This window comes from Parus major, chromosome Z, assembly GCF_001522545.3.
Source record: "Parus major isolate Abel chromosome Z, Parus_major1.1, whole genome shotgun sequence".
NCBI lineage: Eukaryota > Metazoa > Chordata > Aves > Passeriformes > Paridae > Parus > Parus major.
Genome location: NC_031799.1, coordinates 7287148 through 7313837, shown reverse-complemented (window position 1 = coordinate 7313837; position 26690 = coordinate 7287148). Strand labels below are relative to the sequence as shown.

The following is a 26690-nucleotide window of genomic DNA, read 5'->3' as shown; positions in this document are numbered from 1 at the left end:
TCAAAGCCTAACAGCACTTCAGAATCTGATACAGCTCATCTGGGTAGGACAAAATGCAGGACTGTGTGTAGAAGACACCTTATATACTTAGCTTAAAGGTGTGCAGATATCAACAACAAATGAGAGCTGAAAAGCTGAAAGAAGAATCACTGGAATTGGTCTAAAAATGTCAAATCTGGGGGAAAATTCAGGGTAATAATCTGAGGATCGTAACTACCACCACAGAGACCTGTTGGATTGATCAATTTGCCACACTAAGAGAATCTGCAATTCACTCCTAGTAAATGAAATTATAACCAAAGCAACAGGGCAATTTAGAGGCAAGAGTTGCCTCTGCACCTCCACCTCTCACCAGCAACCCCAGTTCCACTCCACTCTATGTTTACCGTAGTCGATGCACTTTGAGATGATTCTTCTTCTGTACAAACAGTGGAAACAACCCGGGGAGACAGCCTGGATGAAGAGGATAACGTCTCCCTGCCATTGTCCTCATTTAGAGCGGAAATACCAAGCATATGGTGTCCATTCAGTTCACTGACTTTGCTCTGAGCACAGGTCTGCAAAGAGCTAAGCAAAGTGCCGTTGCGGAGGCAGGTAGTGCTGTGGAAAGTGCTCGTGAGCTTTGTTGATTTCTGATCACCCTCATCGGAGTCAAGCTTAGGGAATGACAGGGATTTGATATTGCTCACTGAAGTGATGGGGGAAAGGGACACTTTGGAAGACAAGGACATCTTTTCACAGTTTCCCAGCTGTGGTAAAGTGATAAAGCCATTGGGTTTGTGAAGGGGTTTGAAGTCCAATGTGGCCTTTTCTATGGATGCCAGAACTTCCTCATCTTGCAACACAGACTCAGACCCTCCTTTAGGCAAAGTATTATCTAACAGCTGGGCAACAATTGGCCCAGTAGTACCAACATGAATTTCAAGGATATTTTTTAATTCCTCCTTATCATCAATAGTTTTTAATTCCAGTTTGTCAAACGGGTCTTCTTCACATTCAAAATCAGCTGGGTTGAAATCTGCCTTTGGACGAGGTGGACTGAGGACCTTCTGCTTCACAGAGCTGGTGTTGGCTGGGGTAGGAGTCAGAATATTATTGTGCTGCAGGCTAGCAAGGATGGGGTTAATAGGAGGAGGCATGGCTTCAGGGCAAGGTCCCTCTGAGAACCCCATCTTGGTGTTGTCCTCTGGAGCTGCTTTTGAGTTTGCTAGGGCTTCTTCTGCCTTGCGTTCAGCTTCTCTCTGGGCAGCCTGAATTTTTTTTATCTCTTCAGCCCACTCAATTGTTTTCTTTTCCAGTGAGAAGTCATACTTGATGGGGGTGGAGAGGAAAGAAGAGAAGGGGAAGTTAAAAAAAAAAAAAAAAAAAAAAAAAAAAAAGTTATAAAGCTTATAACTGCTATTTTAACAGCAACATAAATTAACATAAAAGAGAATAAGAGTTACATGAATTACCAAGAACAGCAACATTTTTTCATAAAATGCAGATTGACAAAGTTGGCAGACACCAGAACTACTTAATTTTGCCAACAACCACAAAATCTAGCTGCAACCTGGATTAGACTATTGTATTTTGTCTCTTTCCTACGTTTAGCTTTGCTTTAGAACTACTCATCAAAGATCAGTTTCACAGCCCTCCCACCTTCTTTCCCCAGGACAAGGGAGGTAGCAAGAGGAAGACTAATGAGTTATTAGATGAACAATCACACCCTGATCTGGCACCACCGAACTATCCCCAGTCCACAACTTCTACAAGTCATTCAGCAGACTACTTTTGCATCCAAAGGCCAGTACAGTATTACTCAGTTTCTCCTAAAAGATTCCTAAGGGACTTGAATTAGAGTGTTGCACACATTTGGTTTAAGCAGTATTTTCATTCCCACTCCAGTGCAGTGCCTCACCAGCCAAAGGGGATACAGTGGCTACACCAATGACAACACATACAGGCAGCAGCAGATTTTGCTCTAGCTACTGATGCAACAGGATCTCAAAAGCTTCTCCCATTTAACATCAGGTCCTTTAAGGCCAGATCAGCACAGGGAGGCATCTACTCATTACCAGTGTACTGATCACAGAGGCTTAGTTGTAAAGGGAAAAATTCTGAGTAGCCTAACTCTTATCTTTAAATACCCACATATTTTTTTATACTAAAAAATTGGTGGGAAGCTATATTTCCTGCACTACTTTTTTTTTAACAGCACTCACTACAGCAGTAAAAAGAACCAAATTCCACTGTGAGATGCACAGTCCACACTGTGCAGGGTGTTGCAGTGTGAACAGGCACACTATGCTGGCTGAGCCCCAGCTTGGCAGCAAAATGGAGACACACCACAATCAAGCCAACAACAGGATATCAGCATCTCCTTTGGCTCTCCTACATCAGCTTAAATGAGTGGAAATATGGGTACTAGAAAAATCAGGTAATTCTTTAATGGTTATGAGGGAAAAGCCATGAAGAAGGATAACAGGGTAGGGAGAAAACAAAAACAAGAAAAAAAGCAGAACCACCCACAGCAATCTGTCACAAAATAAAAACAATCATCAACTGGGAGGCTGGTCAGGAAAAATCATGGATACAAATGAGAAAACATAATCAAATTAGACTTCCTGTATCACAACCTGCATTTTGAGATTAGATTTCCAACATTATGCTAGTTATGCTAAAGCAATTGATTTTATGCTACTAACTGTTTATTTTACCAGAAACATGCTCCTGAAGACAGGGAAGCCATCCGTGTACCAAGCTGTAACCTGTTTGCCCCACAGCTTGGAAAGAATTCTCACTCAGAACTACAGAGAAGAACACACAAGAACTACACAGAAATAAGAACTGAAAATTATGCCATTGCCCTGATATGGGTGTCAGTTCTTAGAATTTTTCCTCTTAAAAATTATATTCAAAATTTGTAAAGATAACATTTAGAAATAATTACTACACAGTAACACTGTGCTTCTTTGAAAGCAGATTGACTAAAACAAATACTTAAAAATAAAAGCTTCATGGCTTTTTAAAGCAATAAAAATTAGAAGCTTTTTGCATGAACCATCATATTTTAATTTTCTATACAGCCCAACAGATCTTCTAGAAATATACGACTGTCTGTGTGCAAACTGTGACAATTTGGAACAGAACCACAGGCTGGGGCCAGGGGTAAGGGGAGAAGGAGCAGGAAGACAAAATATCACTTACCTGGGCTTCTCTGACAAGCTGAGAAGAATCAGACAGACAGAAACCAATGGGTAATCCGACCTTTGCTGGGGTTTTGAACTTGTCTCCTATCTTAAATGGGACATCATCAAGGTAACTGAAAGGCCCTGAAATCAGAAGCAGAAATTGAGAAAAAACCCCACAACTCACAAATTTCACACTTTCAATTCAGGCTCACATTAATGTATTTGGGAGCTATTTTATCTCCTCTGAAGCATCTACACCAGGTAACAAAAAAAAATAAGAGTTTGAAGCTATTTGGACCTCAGTGTCTCAGTTTAGTTTAGGGAGTTTGCTCAGATTTTGTTTAATTCCTAAATTCTAGCCAATAACTGTTAAAAAAAAAGGCAAACCCCCTCACAATCCACCATATTTTGACATCAATGCAACCAGTATCTTAGTTTCCTTTGTGACATTACTATTCCTACACAACTGGATGCTGAAGCTCTTCTGAACATTGTACTCCATTGCTATAAAAAGATCCATCATTTTTTGTCATCTTCAAAACAGATTTTAAAATTACCCAACTTTAGAACAGCTAAGGCAAACTACAGTCCAGGTTTTGACATACAATTAGTAAGTAGCATTTGGACAGAAGTGGTCACAAAGGCAAAGCGATAAACCAAAGCTATTCCACTTTAAACAAAACACAATGAAATAAAAAGGTTATTTAGCACAGCAACTCTAATTTTTGAAACAAGGCAATCTAACTTTATCAGGCCCTACATCTGTCTTTTTTTTCTGGGATGACACTTTTCCTGCAAATTCACAAGGATAAAAAACTTAGAGCTCAACCACCACCAAGAAGCCAGACTATTTGTGTGTTTTCTTGGAGAGACTGAAGAAGTATGACAAAATCCAAAATCCAAACTAAACAACTTTTCCATTAACTGAAAATGGTCTCTTGGATCACTGGTTTAAGCTTTTGGAATCACAGACAAGGTTCCTGGCATATGAAACAACCTGAAGAGTGACTCCAGGCCTCACTTGTATCTGAGTGAACAGATACAGAAAGACATTAGTGGCAATATCTAAGATGGTATTCAGTGACCAAGCCCTAGCTCAGTGAACTGTGACTTGCTGTTTTTATCTGACCCATTTTCATACTCAGATGGCACTTTAAGTACTGTTTGTGTTCCCTTACTGTTGATTCATCTACAAGGCAGCCACAGACTCCAAGAGGCTGAGCAGTGTTCATAAACAAGAACATCCTGTCAATTTGCAGTTAAAAGGCTTATATGCTGTCATTACTTGAGTTCTCATACTATGCACACTCACTGGGTGGTCACAGAGTCCTGTTAGGACACTTGGAAATGATCAGGATGAACAACCTACATCCCTCCTGCACCTCCTGGTTAAAAAAAAAAATGCTTCAGGTAGAATACAACAGTATTTTCAGTGATTCTTACTGGGAATCACATATCCGAGCATTGCACAGCACATCATCCAGACAGCACCTCACTTGGCCTACACTACCACTCTTTGCATCACACCATCCAAGCTGCACTTGAGCTGAGACTTCGAGAGCCTGATATGGTAAACCATTTGCTTATACAGAAATAACAACTGTGGCAGCCTCTACAGCCAGAGTGGTAAATAATGGCCAGGTCAGAGACAACCAGATCTGCCAGCTGCTGCTATCACAGCCTACTTAGTCCCACTGGCACAAGTCCTGCTTTATGCCAGATGATCCAAGGGCAGTAAGATTAGCTCTCCACATGAATCTCCCAGCCCAAATTGCTCCGCATGCAAATGCTTGTCTTATTAGACCTACTGACAATATGTAGTGGACACTTCTCCTTGCACAACTACACCTAAAGCAGATACCAGCCATATAGGGTACAAGCACAAACTTTGCTGCTTACATACCAGCAATCTTGTTTTGCACAGCAAATAAATACTAAGCACACCTAGACTAACTATATTGACAGCTGCCAGCTTAACTCCAGAAGCTTGACTAAGGAATAAAAACTTCCTACTTTCTCCCCCGTATATTGATTTTTCAACAACAACTCTTGCTATAACCCTCATCCTGAATATAACTATGAGAAAAAGCCCATAAGTACATTTTAAAAACACCTCAAATAGTTTAGGGTATTTAATGGCAAAAAGTCTGAGGCAAAACACCTATGCACACAGAATTCAGTTTCTTCCAGCCCAATCAGAACAGTACAAGCTTTGTGAAGCTAAAATCTCATCCAAAGAGCCAAGGATCTGGTTGGTTTTTTTGAGCAGATCACAGTGAACACACTGAGGAGTAAAAGGGTGCAAATTGTTTTAAATTCCCCACTCTAGAGCAATAAGAAAAAACCTACATTAAAAAAAAAGTCTTATGAAAGACATTGTTACAACAGTCACATGTTCAAGTGAAATGACTTTTTACCAAACTGTTATTTAATGAGTCTGTTAGCCACTTCATCCTTGTATCAGTTAAAAGCATACTAATTTCTGAGAATAGACCTGGCAAAAGTGTACTTCTCAGCCAGGTCTCTGGCACTGTGCTCTGTACTACATTCCTGGCACAAGCTACTACAAGAGTAGGATTTATCTTCACTTCAGTATAATTCATAGAAGTGTCCTTCAGTTTGGCACCAAAATGGAAACTTCAGGAAAAAAAAAAATAAAAACACACATAAATACAACCAAAACAGTTACCAGTTATGAATGTGGAACAGTTTTGAAACCACATGGAACTCAGTTGCTGTGGAAACACTAACCAATTACATAATTGTCAGAAATCAAGAGTTAAAAAGCTTTGAAATTGTATAGCAACAGCAAAAATACAACTGAAATATTGAAGCATCACATTTGGCATAACCCACACAGGAAAAGGGATTCCTATCCCTCCACTCATACCTTGTATTCCCATCTTCATCTCAATTTCAACATGGTCCTGAGCAACCTACTCTAGGTGACCCTGCCAGAGGTTTGGACGTGATGATCTGCAGGTGTCCCTGTCAGCCTTAACCATTCTTGATTCAGTGACAGCCCTCTGACCTCTAATAAGTAGTTCAACAATAATCACAAGAGATACATCAACTATATTGACTGATTTCATCAGTCTGCCAGAGAGACAGAGCTGAAGGCAGCCACGTGGATGGATGCTCTACAGTAAACCAAAATTCATTTACTGAGTTAACAACCCTGGAGAAGACTGAAACTGCCCTGCTGATCTCTTAAGACATAATCAAGTAGTAGTAGTGCTCCACCACTCCTCAGAAACAGTACAGTGATAATGTGGTTAGGAACAGAGGGTACACAAAGGAGCAGACAAGTTAACCAGGCAGCTCACAGCACCATTTGTTTGGACCTTTTTATTTTGAAGCCAGGACCATGTTCCACCACACCATACTATTGTGGGAAATATTTAAGACATGTTGAATTCTAGCCCTGAGCAGCCTTTGCTAGTCTGGTTAGGTGAGAAGAGGAGAAAAATAAAAACAGACATAAAAGACAAGCACATCAAAGTGTTCACAGAGACCATTTACAGGAGCAACAGCTGAATAGCTGGCAACTAGCAAATGAAAAAATTAGTTGTCTTGAAGCAAGGTCACTGTGGTGCAGCAAAGGAGGAGACCATCTAAAAATGAATTTTAGATAGGCTATTTTTATTAATTTTTAATGCAGCATTTAAGTGAGACCTTTCTTATTTTGTACTTCAACTTTATACCTGCAAGACTGAATGAAAAGCTCCAGGAAAAATGGAATTCTCCAGGACCCTTTTAGTGGAAAAACTAGCCAGAAATATGAAGGCTCAATATCTAGAAGCATTAGTTTTAATAGCTTGAAAAGCCGTGATTACTGATTTGAGGAAGCCACATTACATACAACAAACTGAACTTTAATGTTTCACAGCAATATTAATTACATTCAAATTACACCCCATTTTCTAAAAAATAAGGACATTACAGGCAAATAACTTTTATGATACCAATCACCTGCATGACCTTATGCATCTCATATGTAGAAGACAGAAAAATAGAGTCTCTTCTTCACCTGCCTTCTGAACCAGTTTAGTCCAATTTAGGAGAGAAATTCACAGCTGAGCAAAAATGAAACATAATTCAATGTTGCATTAAAAGCTTCACTTTCAATTCAACTTCTCATGTTGCTTTTATATTAAGATCCTACAGATCTAGTGTCCACTTTAGGAAACACCAAAGCAGTTCAGCTTTGATTCTGAAGGGGTATTTGTTTGGGAAGGGGAATGTGTTATTCTGCCATGAAGGAACAGTGAACAGCCAGAGACTGATTTTCAGTTTAATCAGAAAACAGGCAAACACAGCATCAGCAAGCAGCTATGCAAGAAGGAAGCCAAGGTTCATTCCTAACAAAAAACTACTCAGAGGCTAAAGAGATTAATCTCAATGGACTGTCTAGGCTAGGACATTAGTCAGCAGCAATAGTAGGATTTAACCTGTTGAAAAGACAAGAATGCCAAATTTCACTTACCATGAGAGTCGGATCCCAACTTCTTAGAAGCCATTTAGAACCTGAAAAACATTTTAATACAGCTTGAAGAACTTTGTATATAGAGCACAGAGCGAGTCTATGCAGTTCCAGAATCTTATCTGTAGGTTATGGTACACATTGCAGACACCTGATGTGCCTGTTCCCAAGACAGATAAGCAAACACATTTTTTAGCCTTGAAACAATTGAGCAGACAAAACTTAACCCAGAGTCTGCAAACTGATATAGAAAAATAAAGAAAAAAAATCCCCAACCAAAAAAACAAAACAGCAAACAGCCAAGACACAACCAGGGTGATCAGGAAGACAGAGTTACAGATCACAGCACTCAGAGGCCAGTCTGCCCCAGTCTCATGAAGCACAACCTGCCTACCATGGCATTAAGAATAGCTCTTCCTACTGGAAATACCACACTGATCCTCTTCAGTTTAATCCCTGCTGCTCTAAAAAAGGGATACTACGGCAATGGGTATGCAGCCAGTTAGCCAGCATGGCGCTCACCTAGACACACTGGGCAATGCATACAACAAGCATAAAATAAATGGTACCATGAGGAAGATATGTTTGATACACACAAGAAATCAATGAGAACAGTTTGGCCCCATCCACTGCCTACAGTTAGCAATAACTTTTTAAAACAAATTTTAAAATTTGGATGGAATCCTACATGGCCAATATGTTAAACAAAGAAGTGCCTAGACAGTTTTTAACAGAGACTAGGCCTGCCTCATGAAAAGACTTGTTCAATTATAGAATTAGCTGTCAGCTAAAACTCTGCTCCAGAATGCTTATGGTATATTCAATAACATAGGTTTTTTTTGCTAGATTAGAAGTATATCACAAAGTCTAGCTCAAGACATCACAGCATAATTTCTAGAGTGCCTGAATTTATTTCTGAGTGTTCCTCGTGACATTATGCATGACAAAGACTCAGAGTTGGCCTTTGTCTCTGAAATTCACAGACTGAAATGCTCAACAGCTGTTCTTCAAAACCATGGAGGCCTCTGGTACATCCCCACAGGCAGCAGAGCACAACAACATGGGGCAGATCTAACATTCATGCCCATGATTCCCCAGCTGAGGACTCCTGGGCTCACTGTTCCCATTGTAGATTCCAATGGCAAACATTACATTTTGAAGGAAAGTGTGGATTATACAGTTTAGCTATTTCCTCCTTGATGCTGCTGACAGGACTGGGGACAAGAAGAGCCAGTTTCAAGTACTCTAGGACTAAAGTCCCTTTTGTGGTGCAAAGATCCCTTTCAACATTATGTTGAAATCAACAGGTGAACCAGTCCTGGCTAACGGGAATTCTATACTAGAAGCCAAAGCCAAACCCGTATGAAGATCACCCATGTGCAACCAGACTTTGTGAAACACAGTGGGCAGATGCTGGGCCATGGGGAAGTGAGTCATGCTGGGCAAGTCCAGGTGCATGCTGCACATAAAAACTGTGTGTCATCCTGCTCAATGTTTGTCAAGTTCTTTTCAGAACTCACCAACCTCTCTCAGCAGTGCTATTATGTCTGAAATATTCCACTAAGCCAAAAACTGGTTCTGGCATCTACTTCTCAGAAACAAACAAAACATTAAGGCTTCAAAGATGGAAAGAAAAGAAGGTGAAATAGTGTCAAGCCTGCCATCTAAGGATGTCAAGGGCAAAGCCACCAGACAACCCAGCAGAGCTGCATGTCAACCACTGGAGCTAAACAAGTCTTACCGGTCCCAATGCCCAGACTGCAGACAGCAAATGAAATAGCTGCACTTTCAGACCCAGGTTTCACAGCCAGCTGTGTTGGTAGTTCCTGTCTGTGAGAGTAGCAATTAAGTTATCAACTGGATTTGTTTTTAGTGAAAAAGCCAGGTGACACATAAAATCATACCTTCACGTCCTCACCAGTCCTCTCTTTGTGGCTGGAGACTGCATGGCACTGCTCACTCTCCACTGAACTTGAGAGAAAGCCTCTACACACTTATTTTAATTTCTCAGAGTTTTTTTTCTAGTTAATGCCTCAGACTGAAAAGCAACTCCTTTTTTAGAAGATTTCAAAAACTTCTGATAAGAGAAAGTAACCTCCTCACTTTGCCAACTCAAATTGATAAGGGGGTTTGCTCAAGGGAGCACCAGTTGCTACTGCTCCAGGGACATGAGTAGCAATGTGTATAAATCTCAACAAGCCAAAACTGCACATCCAGCTTCCAAGGAGTCTTGCAGTAGCCTATAACACTGTAGTTGCATAAAGTCTCAGTGTCATCCCACATAAGATATATGTATCTTGCTTTTGCTCCCAATCCTGTAATAAAATCCTAATGCTGACCTGGTGTCTGCATTAACTTCGAGATGCAGTGGAAAAATAATTCCTCTGACATATGAAACACCTTAATTAACCACAGAACTAGCTAAGACACATCAGCAGCAAGCTAGTCATGAAATGGATTATTTCCAGAGCCAGTCACTTTAGATTAACATAACATTTGAGTTTCTATCACACAGGTATTGTTGATGCACTGTAAGTGTGCACTTATTAAGACACCATTACTTCAGAAGGCACTTGTCAGCAGACAAAACTGTTAAGCACCACACTCAGTAACATAAGAACAGGCTGCCAGCCACATTTCATCATCCCCTTCCCAAAGAAGGTTTAATTAAAATAATGTCTTATGTCTAATCAGATTTGACAGGCTTGTCAGGGACCACTGTTACAAGTATGATGTTGTTGCTCTGTCATCCTGGCTGGGAAAACAATATTTGCATCCAGTTAGGTGGTTACTCATATTGTTACTATGATTCTGGGCATTTTCTGAACATTAATTATACCATGCAGTAAAGGTTTGCTTATTTTTGTTACCACTCATTTTGAAATTTAATTTGAAATTTGGACTTATTCCAAATCAGATGATGGACAAGTCCAGCCCTACCACTGTTCCCTTTGATCTCCACACGCCAAAACAAGAAGCTGAAGGGCATTGTTGGTAACAACACATGGACTTTGGCTTGATAGTTTACTGCACACTGTAAATTAAGAGGACAAAAAAGCTTTTTCAGCACCTTTCCTGCTCTAGAGGAACCAGTCAGTTGCATCGTACTACAGGGTGTTCTTACAGCCACCTACAAGCTGTCTTCCATAAATGTAGACCTCCCTGGCCTCACTCCCTCATTCTTGCTTCTGGCCAACTGTCCATGGAGAAGATCAGGTAAGTACCTAAAGGTTATAAAGAAAGGAACTAAAGCAACCTTATGTGAACTCTTGTCCATCCATCTGTATAGTTTTTTACTTAGTAACACTGAGGCGGCATTTCAACATTCTTACAACCAGCCAATCAGAGGAACACAGCATAGCAAGAGCCCAGGATGACGGCAGAGGACCTCAGAGTGATCATGACAGAAGGGGAGAGGGGTAGGGAAACAACCACACAACAAACACCACAAAGATGCAGAAACAGAAGTGGCAAGGCGAAGCTGATGACAGCAACAACTGGTACAGAGAGGTGACGAGCTGGAATGGCTTGCAGATACAGAGGTGACCAAGGCAATTCACTGTGCATGCCATCACCTAAACCTGAATGGCATTTAGTTGTGCTGCTAGACAAGGAGAACATAGAAAAGCATGACTTGGTTCAAGTAAATAATGCCCAAAGGAGTCTAATCAACAGAAGAGAACAAAAAAATTATTACAAGAGTGACTCATGAAGAGCTTCCGGGAAGTTCAGGTGTTTTTTTGCTATTATTTCAATGTTTCTTCCACTTTACCTTGAGTTTATATTTTCATTCCTTTTCTTCTGAAGGAGTTCTGAATAGGCAAGTTCGAAGTATCCTACACTAATGATACCTGTAATTGCTTTATTCATGATAACTCAAACCAATTTAACTATCTGGAAAGAAGAACTGTTCTCTTGCTGCTCTGTTCCTGAGTTTGGGGTGCAAACATGTCTGGATCACAGACCATGTTAATTCCCTCAAGTAATTTCCACCTGAAATTCAGATAAATGAAAAGTGAATAACTTATGGGTGAAAGGAAACAAAAATGCCTCAAGTTATCAACCATAATCAAATCAGCACATCTACGGTTTTCAGAGAAGAGATCTATCTTGCAATTTTCATTTTACCTGGTAATACAAATTGTGTAGTCTATGCACAACTAAGAATGTGCCATTCAGTCTGAAAACTACAAAAACAGAAGTCTAAAAATGTAAAACATTTTTTCCTGCCTATGTTACATTAATGCACTAGTGATTTTACAGTAAAGAAAAAAGTAAAAATCACTTTGATTCAACTGACTGGTTTCTAATGGTCACAGGTGTTCAAAATTTAGACTGTTTTCAGTTTTCACTGTACCAACTTAACTTCAGTACAAGTGAAGGGCTATAACCAACAGGATTCTGTATATATAGCTTCAAAAAGCAAAACTAGAAGTCAACAGTGTCTGTTGCTAAGACAAAAAAAAAGTTAAGTTTCTCATACCAAAACTTCCCATCTATGTAAGTGTTCAACCGCTGCTACACAGCTCAGATCTCTTACAGCCTCAGCAAAAAGCCAGCAACTTCACTACAGTACAAAACAAATTCCATATTTTTAATGTAGTATCCAAATAGATAACATCACCCCAAAACCTGAAGCAATTGTTTCCGCTTTGTACCTCTAAGAGTTCTACAAACAAGAGCATGTGAATCTACTCCCCTTGCAATAAAGCACAATGATGTTGAGCCCCTGGTAACAGCTGTCTGGATGAACTTGTAATGCAACATGTGACATAAGGCAACTACATGCCCACAACACTAACATCCCCCCCCCCAAATACCTAATCAAGCAAAACAACAATAAAAAAACCAAACCAAAAAACCAAAGTAAAAAAAAAAAATAAACAAAAAAACAAGACCCCAAAACCAAAAACCCACAAAGGAAAGAAAAAAAAAAAAAAAACTATCACCAGTCTAACAAAAAAGTAAGTTCTAGTTTTATCTACAGTAACTCCTTTGAAGCGCTACCATAATCCAGGAGATAAAGTAAATTATATTTCTTGGTCAATTTTAAGATTGACATAAACAAACCAAAACCTCCTCCAAGCCAACACTCTTATGAAGCTCCTATCAAATTTTCAAGGGACACCAGTTAAGACAGACCTAATGATATCTTCATCTTCTGGGATACAAATACAAATGGTCATCATCCTACATTTAACCATTCAGAGTAGGGCTTACACTGACAAGAGGGGATTTGAGGGAGGTGTGATGTATCCCTGCTGCATACATATCCTATGGATCAACAGTTCAAGCAGCTGTGATGAGTGACCTAAATCTGAACAGTCTACATCAAACAAATGCAGTTTGTTATTACTAGTGCAATGCTTGAGGGGCAGGACCAAGTAAAATGGCACTTTCTAAAGCATTTTTCAAATACATCAGTAGGAAGGAAAGGAAGAAAAGACCCTGAAAAATAGGAACTATATCTAAAGTTTGAATAGCAAATACCTACCAGTTTTGAGTGTTTGAAACTGTCAGATGGTAAGCATCTGGTAACTATCAACAAGTGTAGCTACTTCAGCTTAATTACCATACGATTTCATACTACTACAAAACAGTCAGTTTTTTCTAAGCAATTTTAGCACTAACCAGAGCCAGGCATGTGCATTAACTTTCCTTGTTAATCACAGCGCTTTAGAAGAAAGCTAATATTTCAACATAACCCTTCTTGAGTGAGAGAGACTTCTAATTGCTAGTTTCAACAACGAAATAGCCCACTTACTTTGTTCTTTCGGTAAAGATGCATGAAAAAGCAGTGGAATAGCCCACACATTTAGAATGTATGCCTGCAACCCAGAATATCAAAAACTAATTAAAATGCTGCTCTATTTGTTGCAGTGGTACTTCAACATGTAACAAGCTGATTCTGAAGTACTTCAGTATTATTAATACTTCAGACTTGTCCCAGTTATGAATGAGAGCTAGACAGACACTCTCAAAATGCTGCCAGCACAACAAAGTAAAACAGCTTTTAATCCATTAATCACAACATACTCTTTTAAATTTGAAAATAATAGAATCTCTGCAGTTTCAAGCTTTTTGTTCTTATGCTCTTTAACCAAGAGAGGTAACAGGTAGCTGATCTGGTATTACTTAGAAATAAGTTCAACTCTGTTGACCATACCAGGACCTTCTCCCAATACCAATACAAAAACTCAAACTATTTTGGTACATAAAGCAATTGTATTAATTAATTTTCAATATTTATTTAATAACCAGAATTTAACTGATTTCAATACATTACAACAATTAAATGACTATGTAAAAACTCCATTCTAAAGAAAACTGTAAAGTTGTCATCTTTTCCCTGTTAAAGCTCAGAAGAGAAATTCTAACATTTGTTGATAATTATGGTTTTGGTTATAAATTTGGTGAAATACTAACACTTATGGAATTACTTTAACAAAGGAGAAAAAAAAATCTATCAATAAATCAAGTTGGCCAAAGTTTTTAAATGGAAAAATAAGATCTGCCAGCAGGTCAAACATCACTTGCAGTTCCATGTATTGGATCTCAGCCAAAATATGCCCATCTTGCACTCTACAAGAATAATGAGAACAGTGTTATACTACTATAGATGCATCAATTTTTCCTTTATACTTGGGTCACATGCACTACCCACTCTTACCACATATTTAATATCTTCCCAGCAAAATTCAGCATGGTACTGATAGAAAAAAAAAACATGTTATATTAACTATTCCACCTCCTAAGAAACCAGCAAGCAGGCTGAAATACTGATATTCAGCATGGGAACTACTGTTTCAGACCCTGATTGCAGGCTCAGCCCAAGCAGTCTGAATACACATCAGACCAACAACAGCCATCTCCCACTCCTGAAAAGATCTCTTCCATCATATGGTTAAAATGGTTAAACTATTTCTGCCATCTGATGTCCCTGTCTCCCACTAATACATCTTATTTCTCTCAAGTGAAAGAGCCATGTTATAAGAATATAAAGTCCTTGCAAAATCACTTGATTCAATCATGGAATGTTTTGGGTTGAAAGGGACCTTCAAAGATCCTCTAGTCCACACACTCTGTCACAGGCAAGGGTGTTGATCAGGTTTTTCAAAGCTCCATCCAACCTGTCCTAGAACACCTCCAGGGATGAGTTACCCATGGGTTCCCAGGACAACCTGTTAAATTCCTCATCACCTTCTTTTCTTCCTTATGTTCAATCTCAATCTTCCCTTTTCAGTTTCATCTTTCAGTGTTTCCATTTTCCAGAAAACACTGCAATTTACCATAAATTAAATCTTTCTCCAAATACATACTTTGAGATACATGGAAGGAAAAGTCCTAAACACTTCATACTCCTGAAGCAACTGAGACACCTGGAAAAGTGCAGTCTCCAAAGCACTCTTTTGTGAAGTGACAATGTAAGCTCATAGGATCTTAAATCTCACTGATTTTCACAACATACCTCCTGAGGCTGGGTTTGCCTTTGCCTTGACAGCGCTAATGTGAGAAACCTGAATTGCATTCTAGGTGCCACGGGTGTGACATTCTTCACAAGTTTATTTGACTTTTTCTAGGGCTTATGCATTTCTTCAACACATTAACATGTCACTGGTACAGTCTCAACTTTCAGTGCCAACTCATTTTGTCCTCAAATCATGTGTCACTCCTGTTTAGCCAACAGGCATCTATCCTCATCTAACCCATCTTATCAAGACTGAGACAAGAAAATAAGCATAGACGGAAGTACACATCTGAAAAAATGCCAGGTTTTGCTGCACTAAAGGATGAAACTAAAAGACCAGGAAGAAAACAAACCCTTATCACTGTTCATGAACATTCAGTTCAGTTACTGTCATATGTTCACTGAGCTGAGGCCTCATCAAGGACATATTCCTTACCTGACCAACTCAACAAAACAAAGGAGTCAAACTGAAATTCAAAAAACGTATCAAGCAAATATGGTCCCATTGCAGTAGTGCCTAAAAACCAACCTCATTTCATCTCCAGGCATCAGTCAATCCTACTTTCAAGTCTTCCCATCCAATCCAAATAGGACTGAATGACTGCATTAAAAAGATGAGCTAGATGGGAAATACTACGGGTAAACAAAAACAAATTAAATTTCACTACCAGAAGTCATGTTTATAAATTAAAAAAAAATTAACTTGTTTTAATTAACAAGGAACTGATGCATAACAGAGCATTAAGAGCAGGAAACTGATTTAAAGCAAATAGTAACATCTTAATTATTTCTTGCAATGGCTTGTAAACTTTAGGAGAGGCTAGAACTGGTATAAAGATGATGTTCTGCCCTTTAAAAACACATAGTAACAAAAACATCAGAAGCTGAGCTATCAAAAAATAAATGCTCTGTACATGAAAACAGTAGCAGACACTTGAACAGCTCAGCAAACTAGTAAGTACCCTCACTGAACATGCATCTGAATTAATTTGGAACACTGGAAGGTAAGTTGCCTTGAGTAAGCTCGTCTAGTGTAGAAAAACAAAAAATTTACCTCTGAGCGGTGAAGTGAAACTGAGACTGCCCTCAGCTATAGTGGATCTTTTACAAAACAAGAGCATGATAAGTAAATTAGCTGCTTGCTGTGTTTTATATTAGAAAACTTCATGGGCCCACACTACCTGAGGGCAGCATACTCAGTCCTGAGCAGAAACATCTTCCTTGCAATCTCTTCATTTTGTAGTTCTCAAATAGCAAATGCCCCTCTATTAGGGGTTACTTAAATGGAAATATGGTTCAGCCTGTAATCCAACTACATTGAAAAATTCAGGAATGGAAGCCACTAGCAAGAAGGAAAAACCAAAGAGATACTATACATCTGTTAAAGAAGGTTTACTCTGTGTGCAACTGCTACAGCTGAGGTTACTAGCAGTGAAGATACACAAACATGCAGACAATCCCCATCCTCCGAAAAGGGAAGCAGAGCAAATACTCAGTCCTTGAGATGTACCTTTCAAGGATGCTCCAAGCTGCTACACTCCCCTTCACATACTACTTCAGAAAGCCTTTTTATAGCACAGATGTCATTCCTCCCTCCCTGCCACATTCACAGAAGGTACTCAGTAGATCCCTAAGCATAATAAAATAATCCCTCACCCACCCACCTTAATTCCTACTGTTTCCATTCAAATTGAGCCTTAAGATTTAAATTTCCTTACTTAAAACAAACTGAAGGGGTGTGCTTTCCCTCTGTGCAAGACAACAAGTCTGCCCTCCCAGCACTGCAACCCTACTTGCAGTTAATGTTTGGGTAGGGAAGTTTAAGGAGTAGTGTACTACTCCTTAAGGAATCTGCACTAAGAAAGTAAAATTTCTATCATAAATGCACAGACCAAAATCCACAGACTTGGCAATTTGCACACACAATTTGCAAGCCTCCCAACAGTAAGGGCATATGGATACTGAACTCTCAGTCCCCAAGTGGAATGGAAAATAGAAAATAAACCAATGACAAGGAAAGAGACTGCTTTCAGATCAAATCTAGATACCTACAGGATATTTATAATGCCAGGAACTACACATTTCTCCTTCATTTTCTTTCCCCGGAGGGGAAAGTAGTTTTGCAGAAATTTCCTTACACCCTCAGCACTTCGTAACTCTTATAAGAGACTCCAGAATACCTGTCAAGGCACATAACCAGCAGTGAAACTGCTCTGTTTTGCAGGTATGAGGAATAACCGCTAAAGCAGTTTGCCCACAGTCATCCAGTTCAGTCAGCAGCAAAGTCAGAACACGACCTGTGTTTCCCAAATCCCAAACCCACAGCTACCCCAGGAATCTCACTGCAGCCTCTCAAGTTTGGAACAGTATCCATTCCCTACCAAATTACTCCTATTCAGTCTTTTTCATCTCAGTATAAAAGCCCCAAGGATTCACTTCAGATTTGAATATGAAATTTGGTGTAGTCCAAACTTTATTTGTAAGTTACTACTTCCAATTTATTTAAGTATGCCATTTTGTTATATACTATATAGTCTGTCTTACTGAGTAGTATAAACTTTTTCCCTGCACATCAGGAAGTTCTTCAGCAGATACAGTCATGAATGCAAGCCCCAGAACACTTAAAGCAATGAATAACTAAACAGAAATGGCTCATTTTTATGTGCAAAAATAAACCTTCAAAGATGCATTAGCTTAATTTTCTCAGGACATTTTGGCAGATCTGACTCAGCTTCTAGCCTTACTTTCCGCAATCTAGCCTTACTTTATTTTATAACTAGACCAGAGTAGCTGGATGCTGGATGAAGTTGCTCCATGACCACCCAAGGGTCATCCCACAGTTTCTCCCCTCCAAATATTTAAGGCTGGCAAGAACACAGGACTGAGGACTGCTGACAGCACAAAGATCTCTCTCAGTAGACCATCATAATAACCGTGACATGACAGCGAGATGACTTTTGTTTTTTTAAGAAGCAAAGTGGCAATACTGTGGGCTGACCATTCCTCCTCTGAGCTATCAGATTGTCTCCTGTTACCTGAGAATCAGTCCCAGCCTGCCCCTCTCATAACCCATATGCCTGATGCAATCCAGCCTACTTTAGGAAATTAATCCAGTGCTGCCTAACAACAGAACATGAGAATCACATTCAGATTCCTGCAGGAACATAAAATTACAGGAGAAATTTGCCTTGAATAAAGACTGGCATATAAAGGATAATACACAGCTTCTCTCCCAGCATGAAGGGAAAATGAGAAATCCTTTCCATTACTCGGTAGAACCAATTTATCCAGAGTACAGCCAGATCCCTTGCGTTAAACATGGTTACATTTCAAGTATTCATCTCCAATATTGTAACACAGAACATCCCCAGAGACAGACAGACTTTCAGAACTGTACAATAACTGCATATGCAATATGGGAGTTCAGTATGAAGAGAGTGACATTACCATGTCAAGAAACCAGTCATCATAGTCATTTTGCCAACAGCTTCCAGAGTCTACCTCCAACTTCAAAAGCAGCTCAGATCACCTTGCCATTTGTGCCAAAACCAACTTCTTCACCTTCACCTTCCTTCATTTATCTTTCATCTTTTAATAAATTGTGGATTCTGTAAGCTGCATTTAATAAGGCTTTTCCAGTTTAACACCTTCACATAGATGAGATTACAGACCATAACGGTATAACTTTTATATTCACACTTCAATTTGATAGCTCTCCCTTTACATACAAATTCAGAAATAAATAACAGTGTTAGTTAAAAGCAGCACGACTTTTACTGTCTTTTCTTGGATTTTCTTTGCAAAAGAGACACTAAATTACTAAGCACTTACTTCCGGGTAAGTAAACAGAAAACATGTATCTTCCACAAGCAAGAATGAAGCCTCTAACTACAGGTACTTTTTTTTTTTCTCCCTCTCTTCTTAATAGAGAATATAAAGGTACTTTTTGGAAACAGTTCTTTTGTATAGTATTACAAACACAGCAAGCAAAATGATACTAAATAATCCTTCACCTGTTTTGTAGGAGTAAGTCAAACAGACTGTCAACAAACTGCTTGTGGTGACATAATACTTAATTAAAAGATTAAGAACACATTCTTTTCTTGGAGGCTATGCAGCATAAAGCTTTTTTGCCCTTTTTCAATCATCAAGCAGTTTTATTCCAGATGATTAATGGTGATTTTATTCAAGAGTCCCTTCCCTGCTACATGTGCCTCTGATATTTCCATGTCAAATTATTACACAGGACAATGCATGATGGTATTAGTCATTAGGGTGGAACCCAGTGTGGCTTTGCTGCATCACAGAAGGAAACAAAGTTTTAACACGTACTTCTGAGAGTACCAATAAACTAGGAATCTAGTTTTATTTTAGCACTGAGAATTGATGAGGTGTACCAAATTGAACACACAAGCATTTCCCTGTGTCTAAATTAGGCACAGGGCTAAAACATGACACAGCACAACTGGCACCCTTTGAAACACACCATCCCAAAACCAGGAATAAATCTCATCAGTCATTTCAGTCATGGCTTCATCAGCAGCTAGCCTAGAAACGACAAATGGTACAAGCACAAACATATATATAAGAAAGGGGCTTAAAAATAAATTATTTCACATGATCTAGTAGATAATTACCAAAAATGCTGAGCTCCAGTTACACAGACCAGACAAGAGCTCACAACTCTTTACTACTACTTTCCATTATATCAACCATCAACAGGTAAATATATTAATTGTTCTCATATGCAGATAATCTTCCAGATGAAGAACTGACAACATCTTGGATAGGACTCACCTTCTTCTGATTTAAAATGTTACTATCATTTAAGAGTTTCTGATACAAAATGCAGCTGAGATAAAACAAGCTCAGTCAGTTACAAAGTGTAACACTACTAATGCACCATGGTATTTTGAACCAATCTGCTGTCCTTGTAGAAGGGAAGATCTAAATCTAAATTAGAGCAAAGATATTGTGTTCCCCTTTTGATGTAATTCTACGTTTCAAGTACATTGCAAGCTTAAGGGACTCTGGAAAGACCTTGTAACTTTCAAAAATTGAAAAAACACAAACCAAATCCAGTCTGGGTATACAGTCTGTCCTTTAAAAGTTCCCATTCACAGAAAAGACAGCACTTCTTAACATTTAAGAAAAAAGCCTTTGGACAAAAGAATTTGGAATAAATCTTACGACTTGAGAGAGGGGAAAGCCCCCAGTGCTCAGGTTCTGATGGAGACCTCAGCACAAGACTACTGACTGCAAAAGGTCATTAGGGACACAGAACATGAGCTTATTCAAACCAAGTCAGAGGGTCAAAGCATTAAGCAATGCACTTGCATACCAGAGAGGATTACCCACCTAAGTAGTTAACACACAACAACCGCGAGCTCAGGCTCGTATCGATCAACTGCACTAATCCCAAGGGTCGATCGCAGAGTGGTGTGTGCTGCAAGATCAATAGCCTTGCCTTCCCAGACATCAGCTTAAGCACACACAATGCAGGGATGAGAAACCAACCTTTGATGCATCCTAAAAGACCTACTTTTTCAAACAAGAAAACTATTTATAAATTGTAAACAACCCCTCTTTGCCTTTCCTTCAAAGAACTGTTTTCACAAACAGCTTCAGAGCTTTCCAATTATGGCTCCACTAGACCTTTCTTATGCTGACATTGATCTGAATTGCACTGATCAATTTTAAATAGATAATCATGCCCTTAGGTAGAGATCCTTGTAAAATGACAGCTGAAACTCTGGAATTTGGGATTGAAGAGACTGGGAGAGATTATGCTAGAAACAAAATACCAGAAAACTTAGACAGAAGGCCTGTGTAATAAGGAAAACTAAATTTCTCAAAGACCAATTTATCAAAATATTCAACCCCAGCATCAACTGTAAAATATGGGAACAGACTGCTGTTAAAAACTCATAATACAGAGACTGGATATGAACAACAATTATCAATTCACTAAATTGGACAACGAAATTTTTAATCCATAGAGTTTGAGAAAGCAACAGGAAACCATAAGCTTACACAAATTTAAAAAGAGGATGAGTAAGGTGTCACCTTCTGTGTCATTACAGTACTTCTGCTACCAGCACCAGCCAAAACAGCTCCAGCTGTCACAGTGTGACAGATGAGGCTGGATTGGTCCAGAAACCTGACTCCATTCTGTCAGTTACAGGTTTTTGTCTCGAGGATAACAAAACATCATGTGATTAATGGTGATGGAGCTCTTCCAAGTGTTTTTGATGATTTTTCACTATTACAATTTTTCTATCCATCAACATAAACTATACAGGAAATCTCCAGGCTGACCTGTATACACTCTGAATATTCTGAAAATGTAAGTTCTCTTCACTAAACTAAAACTAACACTTACAGAGTCACATAACTTAGATCTGAGAGTTTCTTGTTTTTCTGTATAAAGTTTCATGTCCCTTTGCTTCAGCTCATGCTTGAATAGCACTTTAGTAGCAGAAACTCCTTCCCTGACTCCTTTGTTCCAAAGGGCATGCACAGGAAAAAAAAAAAAATAAAATAAAAGGAGATATTAAGCATGCAGGCTAAGTACAGGTGGTGAGACAAGGAAAGAACCATTACTTTCAGTTTTATTTCTGAAACTAAACCCACATATTTGTGAAAGCTGTTTAAAAATCACATACTTTCTTGTCTCCCTCGCCTTAGAATTAAGGTTTTTGCCACCCAGTGGCAACGGTAACCTTAAGAATCACTGACACATCTGAATTGCAGTTCTGTGTGTACAGGAAACTGAAGTCACTGAGCAGCAGTTCTTCGTGGTGCTGTAACCCAACACCACTTTGCACACGACTCTGCTGCTGCCACAGGGAGCACCTTAGCCCACCCTACTGCCCGTGGCTGCTGCACAGCTACAAAGATTTTCCCTACGGAGGAAAGGGAAGGAGACTAAAATACGTTTTTCCCCACTCTTGCCTGAAAAATGCCAGGAAACCAGCGGTTGCAGGAGTCCCTGCACAGGGACAGCAAGTTCCATACCTCAAGGCTGATAAGGGAAGGTGAGGAAGAGGTCTGGCTAATTGCAGCACTTCCTCTTTTTCCTCAACACCCTAGATCACAGCTGGAGTGGGAGTAAGATCCCTCTCACCAAGCTCACACAAAAGACTCTTAGTCCCTTAACAGGCTGTGGGATGCAGCAAGCCTTCCATCAGCAGCACAGCCGCTGAAGTTACATCACCAAGCACAACCCAGTTGCCCCTTAGTTTGGCAACACACACTTGCCAAAGTGAGTCATGTAGGAATATCGACCTCAAAGTGCTTAAATCTAACATGAATACATTTTACAACATGAACACATGGGCAGCTACTAGTTCCACAGCCAAGTGCCAGAGTCCATCTGCTTATCTCCACCCAAATGAGACATCACCAGTGTCATAACATTTCTGTATGACTAGGTTTTTTTCACTTGTTTGGAATTTCTAATGATGTGGGGAATAAAAACAGTTGATAAGGTGGCTACTCTTTTCCATCTATTGTAATTTCTTTTACTAATTTAAAAAAAACCCAAAAAACAAAGCTAACCTAACCTTCCCATTAGTAGGATAAATTTTGAGTTATCAAAACACAGGAAGACAGCCCATCAATTCTACTAAATATAAACAAAGAAATAAATAATTGCACTGGATGTCTTACTTCTAGTAAAAACTGAGCTAAAGGGAACACAAAGTATTATCAGAAAGTTACAAATAACTAAACTGAAGTATTCTTATATCAATGTATACATCCATGGAATGTTTGTATCCCAAACTATGAGAAAGATGTAGTCAAAAGCAGAATAGATAACTGGAAAAGATCCAGAAATAGGTGACAAGCATAAAAAGAGAAGTGTAGGGCTATAACCCATGAAATAAAGATGACAGGATCTTTAGCCTACAAGAAGACGCTGACGAAGAGTGAATACTCCGTGATTTAGCAGTAAAGTCACAAGCAGCATAGGGAAGATGAGCACCGTGACTTGCACAGCACAAGAGGCAGAAATTAACAAGTTACCTGAAGGCAGACTCCACACACACCACACCCCCAAAGAAAATCAGATGTTTGTTTTGGCTCCTCACTGATTTAGTTACTGTGAAGAGACACTTCCGAACATCACAGACACCAACAGCTTACTCGGATCTCAACAGCCACCGGGCAAACTCCTCAGGGGTTACTAGGCAGAAAGACATTCCCTTGACTCCGGCGGTCTCGGAAACTGCTGGAAAGCAGGAGCCTGTGGGACAGGAGCGTCACCCCGCCTTGCTCCGCGACTCCAGCCCAGGGCCGAGTGCTGGCACCTCACAGCGGCTCTTCAGAGCAGGAACGAAGGGTCTCCGTTTTCGGAGAAGAGGAAGGGGCGCGGTCCGTCCCCAGCTGCTCCTGCCCGGTACCTGCGGCCCCCGCGGTCCCCGCCCGTACCTGCGGCGACCCAGCCCCGCTGCCCCACGCAGTACTTGCGTCCCCCCCAGTCTAGCCCGGTACCTGCGGCCCCCGGCCCCGCTGTCCCGCCGTCCCGCAGTCACCGCCCGCCGTCCCTACGGGCCCCGCTCAGCGCCGCCGGAACCGGGCGACGCCATCTTGTCTGGGCCCCGCCGGCGGGATGGCGTCATGTCGTGACGTCACCTGCGCCTGCCGGGCCAATCGGGAACGGCGGATGGTGACGCCACCGCAACAGGGAGGGGGCGGGGCGAATGCGGAGCCACGCCTCTTCCCAGGGGCGGGGCGGGGTCAGGGAGTTTCCGTGTGTCATCCGTGTCTCCGTTCCTGTCGCTGTCGCTCTGCCTTTGCCAACCACTGACCCTGTCCCTGTCCCATTCCTGCCTCTCTTTCATCCCCTTACCAGCCTCTGTCCGTATTGCATCCCTAACCCTGCCCCGGTTCCATCGCTGTTCGAGCCCCTGTCCCTGTCTCTGCCCTTGTCCCTAGTCCTGCCTGTTTCCTCTCCCCCCACGTCTTGCCCCCTCCCTGCCCCTCCTGCTGCTCCTGCCCCTGTCCCTATCCCTTTACCTGCCTCTGACCCTGTCCCATTCCCTGTGTCATCTCTGTCGCTGCCCTGTCTCTGTCACTGTCCCTTTACCTGCTCCAGTCTCTGCTTCCGTCCCTGTGCTGCCTGCAGGTCTGTCCCCAGCTCCTGCCCTGCCCGGGAGCTCCTCCAGCGCCTCCTGCCCCCCTCGCAGCTGTGCATCGTGCCAGGGCTCCCCAAGGGGCTGGATGTAAATGCTGGGTGGGACACAGAGAGGCCATGCCATCCCTCACCTTTCTGCCTCTTTCCTCAGCAGCCACGGCTACCTCACCTTCCCAAGGGACTTCGGGGACATTCCCGCTGGGTTGTCAGCCTTTTGAGCCATCCTTGTTCCGAAATGGAGGAGTTTTGTCCAAAATGGGCGTGGTGGTTGTGTATGTGAGGGAGGATGTGGAGAAAGGAGTTAATCATGGTAAATTGTGACTGCAAATAGCCAAACTGGAATTACAGCTTTTATCCTCAGAGGAAAGCCTGAGAGGTTCATTTATAATTTCCTTTTCAGTTTGCTTTCTCACAGCACCTTTATCTTTGGGGTTGGATGAAAACACGCAAGGTCATAAAAACAATGTTGTATTAGGAAAATGTGTACTGATTCCATATGACTTGAGGCAGCATCAGATGTCAGCTGGTCAGAAGCTGGCATTTTCTTAAAGTCTGTCTGCATATCACATGTTTTCTCTGCTCTGCAATACCACTGGCAAGTAGCAATTGCTGGGTTTAGATCACATGAAGCTTTGCCTCTGAAACATAGAAAAAGAGTGTATGAGCCATGTGGACATCAGAAAAAGACATCCTTCTACATGGGTCTCAAAGGGGTGCAATGAAATGCAAATACAGTATTATCTCTTTAATTCTCCAGCAATAAGTGATTTCCCAGGTGGAATGTGTGGGAAAATGACTGGGGGTAAAATTAGAGAAAAACAGGGAGTTATATTCACATTCTAACAGAAGTTAGTACAGAAAACAGAGGGTGAAGTGCAGTTGTGACTCTCTGGATGGGATGTGGTCAGCATACCCAACTTCCCACACACAATCCATGTTAAAGGGGACTCAAGGGAGGGTGGAGCGGAATGGAGACACCACGGCCAGGCTCTGTTGTAATCCTGGCAAGAGTGGGAACTCAGTAGTGCAGATAAACTGTTTAGCAGCTGAAAACCAAGGAGGAAAAGGAGATGCCTGGCTGCTGAACCAGCTACCGCAGCAAGATCACAAATGCCCATCTCCCTTCCAGAGGCTACCTCAGGTGTGACACTGACATTACCCACCTGCAAGGTACAGCTACCCCACACTGAACATGATGTATGACGAGAGTTACTCAAGGTAGTGCAAAAATAGTATAAAATTAAGTTTAAAATGGGGAGAAGTTAGGAAAGGTTTCACTGTAACTTCTGGGATTGACTGACTGGTCAGGCTGAACCTGTCAAAACTATAGTCTTATGTAAGGTGATTGTTTATCTTGTTTGCTCTGAATACATTTTTGCAGCCAGATACTATCACCAGCAATATTTGCACCTCAATCTGTCAGTTTTCTATTACATTAATAAAATATTATTATTCTGTAAACTGTCCTTCAAGAGTGTTAACAGTGAGTAAAATACTCAACTGTGGGGGCCTTGGAGATGCCTTCTGGCCTCTAATGCTTTTGGTGTGCATTCCTGGATCTTTCCTGGGGTGCCAAGAGACCAGCTAAAGGCGTGGGAACCCTCAAAGGTGTTTTTGTGTTTCCACGTGACCCTGAATGAGTCAGTTGAATCACCTTCTGATCCAGTGGACAGTTCAGTGAAGAGTTAGACATTAGGAAGAATTTCTTCACAGAATGGGTGATTAGACATTGGGAATGAACTGCTCAGGGAGGTGGACGAGTCGCCACTCTGGAGATCTTTAGGAAAAGACTGCACATGGCACTCAGAGCCACGTTCTGGTTGACAGGGTGGTGTTCACTCATAGATTGGGCTGGGTGATACTAGAGGTCTTTTCCAACCTAATTGATTCTATGATTCTGTCCCTATAGTGGGACTCTGACAGACTGGTCGGTCACAAGTGTCTTGGCTTTCCTGGGGAGCTCAGAGTCTGATCAAACACGAAGGGTTTGGGAATATCTCCGTTTCCTGGAGGGGATTCCCAAACGTCCACCTTGTACTGAGCCCGCCCTGCCGCAAGGGGGCGCCATACCCAGTCACGCTGATTTCGCTGTCATGGCAACGGCAGAGGTTGCGCCCCGGTTGCTAGGCAACAAAGCGCCCGGGCGGGGCGGAACCGTCGCCGCAAAGCTGCGACGTAACTGTCGTAAAAAGGGGAAGGGAAAAAGAAAAAAAAAAAAGCACCAAAAAAACTAAACCCCGTGGTGTTGTAAAATGCCGTGAGGCGCGGCCGGCGGGGCCTGAGGGACAGAGCCCGGGCCCGGTCCCGCTCCATATGCCCCGAACCGCCCCGTCCCGCTCCATGTGGGGCCGCTCCTCATCCACATCTTCCTCATCCTTCTACTATGGCCCGGAAAACAGTTAGCAGGAAGCGGAAAGCGGCGGCGGC

The 26690-nt window shown here is 41.1% G+C and overlaps 1 protein-coding gene across 9 annotated transcripts in view; it reads right to left on the bottom strand.

The window, feature by feature from the left end:
* The window catches only part of UBAP1 (ubiquitin associated protein 1), a 32372-nt gene extending 8635 nt beyond the window's left edge, over positions 1-23737 (bottom strand). For 2 of the 9 annotated variants that reach the window (XR_004495605.1, XM_033511422.1), the window contains exons 1-4: positions 9398-12445; positions 7660-7700; positions 3190-3314; positions 387-1310 (exon numbers count right to left, since the gene is read on the bottom strand). Coding sequence is in view for 8 of the 9 variants with exons in the window: in XM_033511422.1 (XP_033367313.1) it covers positions 387-1310; positions 3190-3314; positions 7660-7693 (1083 nt within the window). In the remaining variant the exon portion in view is untranslated. Of the gene's footprint in view, positions 1-386; positions 1311-3189; positions 3315-7659; positions 7701-9397; positions 12448-23152; positions 23537-23620 lie in introns of those variants that run through there. The other 7 variants (XM_015653247.2, XM_015653245.2, XM_015653248.3 and 4 more) reach the window with 7 other exon arrangements.
* Between the last annotated feature and the right edge of the window lie 2953 nt (positions 23738-26690).